The sequence below is a fragment of the Anopheles bellator genome, chromosome 2, assembly GCF_943735745.2.
Source record: "Anopheles bellator chromosome 2, idAnoBellAS_SP24_06.2, whole genome shotgun sequence".
Taxonomy (NCBI): domain Eukaryota; kingdom Metazoa; phylum Arthropoda; class Insecta; order Diptera; family Culicidae; genus Anopheles; species Anopheles bellator.
Genome location: NC_071286.1, coordinates 56,851,199 through 56,860,532, shown reverse-complemented (window position 1 = coordinate 56,860,532; position 9,334 = coordinate 56,851,199). Strand labels below are relative to the sequence as shown.

The 9,334-nt window shown below is 50.1% G+C and overlaps 1 protein-coding gene across 1 annotated transcript in view; it reads left to right on the top strand.

Moving 5' to 3' along the window:
• The first annotated feature begins 1,686 nt into the window (after positions 1-1,686).
• The window catches only part of LOC131207757 (locomotion-related protein Hikaru genki), a 28,032-nt gene continuing 20,384 nt past the window's right edge, over positions 1,687-9,334 (top strand). The window contains exon 1 of the mRNA XM_058200385.1: positions 1,687-1,927. Within this exon, the coding sequence (XP_058056368.1) occupies positions 1,687-1,927 (241 nt within the window). The remainder of the gene's footprint in view (positions 1,928-9,334) is intronic.

Here is a 9,334-nt window from a genome sequence, read left to right as displayed (position 1 = left end):
ATTTTAAAGAAAGTATTGTCCGTCATTAGCTACTACTTTCTCACATCTTTCAAGTAATTGGTTTCAGGTTGTCATTTTGAAAAATTAGCTTATTAGCCCGTTCTCGTAATTAAATGTATAAAGCTTTGCTTCAAATGCATTAATTGTTGTCGATGGGAGGGATTGTCGGATAATGGGATGGGATCGATGGGATGGATAAATTCATTGGGTTTTAAAAGGTCACAAGATCAAAGGGTAATAAACAGTATTGTGGTTCGGAAAACCCTGAGAACTGGGACAGCATTTGGTTTCAACAGGATGGTGCTACTTGCCATACAGCGACAGTCACGACCGATATTTACGTTATATTTAAAGTAATATTTATGTAATGTTATTCGAACAAACCAGCAACAATTGACAACCTCAAGACCCAAATTCAAGTTGCTGTTGTCGAAATAGGACCAGATAGAATCGAAAATGTACTCAAAACAAGGTCGGTCGAATCCAAGCCAATCGTGGTGGACATTTGACTAACATTGTTTTACATAAAAATATGTTAAGAATCAACCTTTCAAATAAAAGTTCAAGCATTGAAAAATATTCAGCCGTTCTTTTATAACCAAATGAAAAAGTACACAGCGATTTACTCACCGTACAATCGATTGTTTTTCTGGTTCGCCTCTGCTAACAAAGCTTCTCCGTTCGGTTATGTTTATCCTGTCTGTCATGATAACAGGCGACTGATAAACTAGATTTAATTATTTGCCCAAAACATTATAAAATAAATAACTTTTCGGTCCTATTTTTAATGTACTTCAACCTATCCCATTTGTACTCTTTTCACAACATTCCACCCATTAAAAGATTCTAGTCGTTAAATGTTGACCCCACGACCAACCCACAGTGCAGCGACAGAATGGTAAATGGCGAAAAGGCACCGATGCAATTCGTTTGCAGACCCTGAATTCAGACCCTCCGCTTTCTGTCGCGCGCAAAAGGAAGTGTGAAACGAGTTTGGAACACGAGTTACGGTTAATCTATCACCACCTGACTCCCTGCGCGACCATTCTTGGCTATGTCAATACGAGAAGTGCTCAGACAAATTCAGACTAACTCACTCCGCCTTCCCCCGTTCCTGCAATTCTTTCTTCCCCAGGCCGCGAGACCGGAGCCGAAGCCGGAGCCGGAAGTTGAAGGTGCCAAATGAAACCATAAGTGACGCCGTGGTCCGTGAACGCCGAGTGGACTTTCGAGTCGACCGGAGCCGGAGGCTGATTGTTCTGGCTGCGGAAAGTTTCCGGATATCGAACCGAAAAACCTACGATTTCCGGGTGACGTGAAGTGCCGTTCATCTCTAACTAGCGCGCGGGGACCCACTCCCAGTGCAGTCCACGGGTTTCTCCGCTCCGATAGTTGGTTTTTATTTTTCATCTCAATTTTGTGACACCAAACCCAAAGGTGCCGACGATCGGTCGGCCAGCCAGCGGAGAGTGCAACACCGAGTGCGGGACGAATTCGATTGTCGATTGTCGATTGGATTCGGAATTCAATTTCACTGTGCAAACCGGAAGCGGAAGCAACTGTGTATGTGAGGTGTTCCGGGTGCATTGTTCCGGGTGCGAAGGTGTGACAAAAATCAGCCAAAACAACAGTTGGACCCCGGCATCCCGGGAACCGGGAATGTCAACATCCGGCGCCGTGCGGACGATGGCCGCCAGCCGGATGCAGTGGACGGTGGACGGTGGCCGTCGGAGGCGGCGGTCTGCGGCGGCAGCGGTCGGGGCACTGCACAGCAGGCGGATGAAAATATGTAAAATGGAAATCGGAAAATGTTTGCTTTTCGTCGCGCTGCTGCTAACGAGTGTTTGCTTTCAAGGCGCTCGGACCGACGAACCGGAAGCGGGCGCCACACCGTCCGATGCGCACCCGACACCGACCAGCGAACCGGGTAAGTCCGACACTGACTTCTGTTTCGTTTCGTTTCGATTGTTTGGTTTCGGAATTGATGGCTGGCGTTTCTGCTGCATCCTGTGCAGTGGTTAATTCAAATTTTCCTCACCAACGTTCCATAGATAAGGCTCCGAGTGGTTCATCCGAAGCTATGCTTCCTGCTGGCTTCCCGCTCGTTTGTCAACCCCGTAGAGATCTGGTCACCTAAAAGTGGCGTGTGTGTTGATTTCCATTGTTTTCCAGTAGACAAAATAAAATATTAAATCCTGACGGTAGCTTACGGGGTTGTAAGACCGTTCAAATGCTACAAATTAACTTCCTTGACAGGGATCCTTCCCAAATAAAGACTTCCCGGTGCGTTGAAAGCTCCACACTTTTCGCTCCAAATTGTTTTTCGGCTCAATTTTCTGCTTCGTCTTGTGCCGAAAAGGCTCAGGAGTATTCGCGGGCCTCCCGTCCCGAAGCCGGGTAGACATCTCAATCTCCGGAGAGCCATCCCCGCCACCGCGGTGGTTAATCCTTCCGGCTTCGAAATCCGGCGCGGGCTTTGCGGGAACTCTGCGGGAGCGTCTGAGAAAATGGCCAGAAGGTATACAGTGAAATCCGTTTCTCGGAAAACTCGGAAAATCGATGGAAAAGGAAACAGATTTCCACACTGCCACTTGCGTGCCGGGTACGGTACGGGGAGGAGGGCGTGATAGCGTGGAAAATTCTGCAATCCGCACCGCGATCCTATCATTTCATACCGAACTCAGTGAAACGCGAAACGGAAAACCGTGAAAACCGGCTCAGAAAACCGCCGGCATAAAGTAACGGTTGTTTGGCGCACTTTTCTTTCTCTCTGGAAAGTGCTCGGAAAAGCCCATCGCTCCAGGGACGCGAAATGGGGAAAACACAAAAAGGCACCAAGGCAGATGAAAAATAAAACTAAGTCCGCGCAGTGGCTCTCAGGATCGGGACCACGGCGAAGGATTGCGAGTGGAAGCAAACAAAGCCTTCGAAAGAAAAAAAAACAGAGAAGCCACGTGAGTTTTCGACGGTAATACGCGGCCTCGGGGCGCATCTCCGTGCACAGCGCGACATCACAAACAAATCGCGAATCATCACGCGGCTTCAGACGCCCGGGCCTTCCGGCGGGGTTCCGGAATCGATAAATGTGATATGAAATTGATGTGCGCGCCGGCAGGCAGGAGATTAGAAGCAGGCGCCGGATGGCAAGCGAGACGGAGCGGAAAATTGTCCCAACCCAGCCCAGGACCCTAGGGCACCCACCGGGGGGACCCCCCACGATGAGGATGCACGTTTTGAGTCTGGTTCGGGGCTTTCGGTTCGGTTTTTTTGATCCTTCCGATTTTTTCTACCTTCATTCAAATATTGGAACACAGGCTGCCGGAAGCTGCGTGTTTGCCCGGCTAGCAAAAGATAAATAAACAACCTTCGGGAAGAAGAAGAGATTGGAAACACAGTAACCGGTCCCAAACATTACGCGCCGTTATGTTGGCCCGTGGAAGCCAACGTTGTCCGACGGCCGCGATCACATTAAGGTCCTTCCGAATGAAATTGCCGAGGATGAGCGGCTCGACGGTTCCCACGTATCGATACGCGGGGTCGAATTGGGCCGGACGATTCCGTTCCATTTTCCGCGTCAATCGAGTGGAATTGAACCAATTTTGCTCGGTGTCTAATCTCGGTCGTGTCGAGCGCACTAACTCTCCAAACACCGTAACGTAACGATCGGCTCCGATAGATCATCCGCGCTTCGGTGGATTGAGTAGAAAATTTTACGTGGAAAAAAAGAAACATGTTCCGGCAATTTTCGGCAACTCCACGTCCGCGACTCGCAGCGGCTCGCCGGCATAACTGTGACACGGTTTATTGTTGGTTGGTTCGAGGATAACTTGAAAGAGAAAATGGAGAGAATTGGAAGAAAATTTGAAGAGAACTTATCGTGAGAAACGATCTAATAAAGACCATTAATACAGGCTGATGTAGACTTGGCGATGTGAAATACAATTTTTTTACAATTTTCAATCAAGAAATGAGGATGAAATTAGGCTTGGCGACACGCGCCGGAAACAGCTAGTACTTTAAATAAAATAGAATTTTCCATTTCAATGCAAAAACATGTGATTTCTTAGAAAAAAAAGTCCATTTTCATTGGGTTACATCTGATAATCGATTGAGTTCGCAATCGAACAGTGCATCCTGGATATTCGCCAGTAAACACTAGTGCTTACAACGCTGCGCTTCTGGCGGTCACGATGCCTTAAACAAGTTCTCACAAGAATGAAGTTAAAATGATGGATATTTTTGTCGATTACTGTTCACAAGCATAACCAGCAAAGAACGACGCCACGACGGAAGCCACTAAAAGGTCAACAAAAACTCGCAGGACGCTTGAATTGCTTTGTGGTAATGAGTTTCGGGGTCCTAGATTGGCCGTCATGGTGTAAGAAAAGGTAACGAGATGGGGTGTAAAACTGACGCGTCATCCCACCGGTCATTCGACTCGCAAACATCCCCTAGACTTACGCACCAACCCATAGCCTAAAAAACGGTGCCGAGGCAAAAGCAACTCTCGCCTGTAAGGGAAGCAAATTTCGCTGCCACCTTCCGCGCGGTGTATGTGGGTACTTTTCGGCACCATTTTCACCGACCTTCTTTCCGCCCTTCCGTTACACGCCGGCGGGCGCCAGAAATATGGTGAATTATTGGAAAACTTCTTCTCTTACTTCGCGAGGCGCGCCGCAACCTGGCGGCGTCGTTCGCGCGAGCAGAGAGAAGACAGCGGAAAAACGATGGCGCGCAAGTGGCCGTCAGCAATTTTCACCGCTTTTCTGGTTGTGCACGACGCCGCCGCCACGGCAACTCACCTTTGATGTTTTGGCCGAAGAATGGGGTACGGTGCGCGTGAGAGATGGGCGAGGTGCGTGCGAAAGCGCTTTAGCTTCCATTATCGGTTGCCGCCGGTGGCCTGCGCGCGTCTCGGATATCGATTGGCCGTAGCCTGTGGAGTGAAGTAGTTAAGAAGCCGGGTCCCAGGGTGTGCGGGATGATGGCGGGGCAAATATTAATGCGGACAAATGCGCGCCGGGCCGGGGAGGGCCCGGTCAGCGTAATCTAATCACCGGGCCGGGCGGGAGAGGTCGGAATCGGACGGTGCCCGGATCCGACCTGCCATTTTCCATCGTTTTATTCGCTGCGCGTTTCATTTTATTTCCTGCAGCTGCCCGTGCGCTTTGATGTTGATGCTTATGATTGTGCCCGGTGGTGTTCCGGAGGGGGGCTGAAAGCATAAAAAAAGAATTGGTGGAATGACAAACTGTTTCTCGCTTCTCGGTGAGGCGTAAAAAAGGAAAGCAAATAAAAAGGCATCATCCACTTACTCGAGGTCGACATGATTGCATTTGCGTCCTTCTCGTCGAGTTCTCTATTTGGCCGTGGACTCGGACGGCCCCGCTGTAGCTGGGTGACATAAACGGACACACACGGGCGCGCGTGTATGCTACATCATTACATGCCCCCAGTGCCGTAGTGTCTTTCGGAGTAAATGCCGTTCTAAAACCCGGTCCGGTGCTGAAATCCCCAGCCCAAGACCTTCGAACCGTGCCTCATTCGTGTGCACCGTGTCGAAGGAAATTTATTCATTTATGCTTTACCTTTCGTTAACAGGATTGGGGTTGCCACTGCTAAGGCCCCTCATTTTTCTCCGTCAATTTTCATTCCCGTGGTCGATGGCCGCATGCGACACATGGCTGGCTCTGTGTGAGTGACAGCGACAGACTCAACACTTAACGTCCCTATTTAATCCTCTTTCTTGTGTCCTTGTGTAGCGTAACCGTTTCATAAGATTAGTGGAAAATGGTGAAACTCTCAAACATCAGAAATACTTTTACTATTGCTCGTAAAATACTCCAAAGCACTTGCTTTATAACCATTCAAGGGCTCTAAATATTCATTCCCGAATTTACAACTCTCTCTTGCTATTTGTACCTTGATTAAACACTTCTTCCCACTTTGTTCTAATTCCCAGTACCTGTGTCTAATATTTAGAAATTGCCGTTTCTTTCATATTTAGAAACTTAGCTTTGCTGAGCTTTCGAAATAAAACAGAACGTTGTTTCAGGCGGAACCTCGAAGTAAAGAGACCTTTACACTTCAACGTTGGTCCAAGATTCGTAACTTATTATTTTCCGTTCGGTATTCGTAGCCGATTCCGCGGCTCACATGCAGCAAATAATTCTAATTGAGCCACAATGTACTTGTAGATTTCTTATTGGGTCAATGTAATCCAATTATTTTCGATAGAGGCGTGTTTAGGTAAAAAATAGAAAACTAAAGCATTCATCACTCAAAACATTTCTCACAGACTCACAGATTTCCCATTGTAATTTGATTTAAAATTCCAACAAAAAATAAAATAAAATAGAACGGCCATATCCTAACGATCGTGGTTGGAAACTGACAATGGCAAACCTAAATTTCGGCTTAAAAACGGGAGAAAAGTAGCTTAAATTGTTGAGATACTACTGAGATGCTGTAGGGTGTAATAACACGCTCCACAGCAAGCAGCATTCCGTGGTCCCAAAACATCCGGTTAATTAAATCCTTGCTGAAAGAAACGCAGAGGCGCAGAGGCGCTCAGCGTTGTGCTTCGTCGGACCATCCCCTAGCAGCGTCAAATCAATCCACTCGACTCGAGTTTTGCGACGACGGGCTGCGGGCCATTCCATTCCATTACCACGGCCGTACCAAGCGGCCCGCTAGACCGATCGAATCGACACGGCCCGGCAGAAGTGTGTACAACAATTCTATCCGGATGGGCAACACTAGCTGGCTGTCTGACTGTCACATTCGGAGAACCTGTTAAATAATGTAAATGATGTCCCGTCCCGTCCTGAACGATTGATAGGGTTTTCTATCGGGCACGCGCCGACCGCTCGCGTTACAACCCATTCCCGAGTCCCGGTTCGGGGCTGCTGATGAGCAAGCGTGTGGCGCAATGGAGGAATGGAAATCGAGTCAAGCAAAAAACGGAACAAAAAAACGAGCACTCCTCAACCAGCCCAACGTTGGACGTTGATTGAGGTCGACGTTGGTGAGGTTCGGCGCTGGCAGAGCCCAGTTCCCGGCTTTACTCCTACTTAACCGTTTCGAAAGATTCAATTCAATCAATTTCCCAAAAACCTCAACCCCAGCTTTCGCGCACCCTCGGCGTTGTCTCGCGCAGACATCACGTGCGGTTCGCGCTGTGTTTGCACAGCGTTTCTGTGTGTATGTGTGTGCTGGTGGTGCTTAGATGTGTGTGTGTGTGTGTCGATAAATTTGTTTTTCCGGCCCAGCCCCCAGCACGCCGGAAACCGCTGGGAACCGTTGTCCGGATCGCGGAAGGAGTCGAAGGACGTTAAGCAAATCAATTTGCTACTTGCCGGTTCATTTGATTTCATCCCTGCGTCGGGCACTTCCCCCCGCCCTAGGGTGGTTAACCTTTTCCTGTGGCACGTTCCGCGATGGTCGAGGCACAGGACACCGACCCCGCGCGGAGTTGCGGTTTCGGTCGGTCGGTCGGTCGCTGTGAGCCACCAGGCGCCCCCATGCGCCTCGAACGGTCTCGGTCCCTGCCGGTCGGGACCGCATAAAGTGGGGAGGAAAATTAAACCCGACCCAATCTGTGCGGGGTCAGCGTGGAGTTGCAATGACGGGAACGGGATGAGGTTTTTGTAGCAAACCGCACGAGCACGCCACGGCGCAGAAGTTCACGTGCTCCTCGAGGAGCTCGGAGCTCGGAGAGCGGCTCGGTAAATTCGGTTAATCAATCAGACGTGCATTAGCTGCTGATTACACGATCGGAGCGCGTCCCTGCAGGCAAGGAGCTTCGTCTGCCATCTTGCAGGACACTGCAGGAACGTGCGATGAACGGATCGACATTGCGAACGGCTTTTGCGTGGGGCGCGCCATGTTTCATTTGCATCCCCCAACACGGCTCCCCGACGGATGGTGGCCACACCCGGAGCCACCGGGGTCGGTAACTAATTTGTTGCAAAATGAACCAATGTTTCAATTCAATTGCGAGTACTTCAAAGCGTACGGAACCGGTGCGGCGAACGATTGAAGTTCCCCGGATCCCTCTCTCTCTCTCTCTCTCTGGGGCCTGTACACCCTCCAAAAATTCCCGTGAAGGATTCATACCCAGGATATGTGCCAGGACAGGCAGTTTTTTCCAGTGCACTGCGTACGCATCAGTGTACGCCTTGCCAGAATGCGTCCTCGCAACCAGGACACGCAGCCCACGGGACGGAAGGACGATTTATCCCGGGAGCCGCCGGAACTCGAGCAGCCGGATGTGTGCGTGTGAGTGTGCTGCAACATAAATTATTCAAATGACGCCTTTAATCTACAAGCCATGGCAATGAGAAATGGCAACAATAACGTTCATCGTTAGCTCGTTGGCTTAATTTTATTGTATTTTATTTTTACTTCATTTTGTTTCGAGCCGGGCGTGCGATAGAGAGAGAGAGAGAGAGAGAGAGAGAGAGAGAGAAGGAGGTGTGTATCCATTTGCCGTGGTGCCGTCTGTCTTCTCGCCATTCACCGTGCCATTCGATTGTGAGCCATCCTTTCACGGGGTTCGTCCTTCGCAGTTCCCTCTTCCACAGTGGCGCTCGCGGGTGTTGCTGGGTAGATGTGGCGGGACGGCCAATCGCAAGTGCAATAAATCTTGCTACGGGGCGCATGTGAGGACACAAACGCAACGACGTGACCGGCAAGCCCAACGAAGCCGGCCCCCGTCCGGAGGCCGGGATCTGTCTGCGTGGTGTTTTGCGCTTGCGTTTGCGCCACACGGAGAAGCTCCTTTTGGCTTCGGAACACTTCCCGCAAAGTGCGGCCGCGGGCACCGCGGTGGTCGACGTCGGATCCACCCGACCGATTGACTTTCGATTTATGCGTCCCCGAATTTTCACTGTCTGTTGCTCGCTGCGTGTTTAGCCTGAAAAAAAAATGGCGAAACAAATGTGAGAAACCACCGAAGGACAGGACACGGGCCCAAGGAGATGCCTCTTGGTGACACACCAAGGTTGATTTTGCCGAACAACTTTTCCTCGTTACCGGGGCGCCGGGGCCCATATTTACCGTTTCTTCGTGCGTGGCGTTGCGTGTGAATATTTATTATCTCACACCGCGACGTCCCACAGACGACCGCCGCGAAAGGATGAATAAATTTTCACTCTCAACACCCTCCGCGGGTCGGGGGTCGGGTGGTTCGGTTCTTTTCCGATTTTCTTTCCGCTCGCGCCGGTGGCAGTTCTCGTGAAAAGTGAATATTGATGTTAAGAGATTCATTTTCGCCGGAAGGGATGCCGGCAGCGCTCGGCATCGTAATCGTGGCGGCAGACAGCTCAGTCTC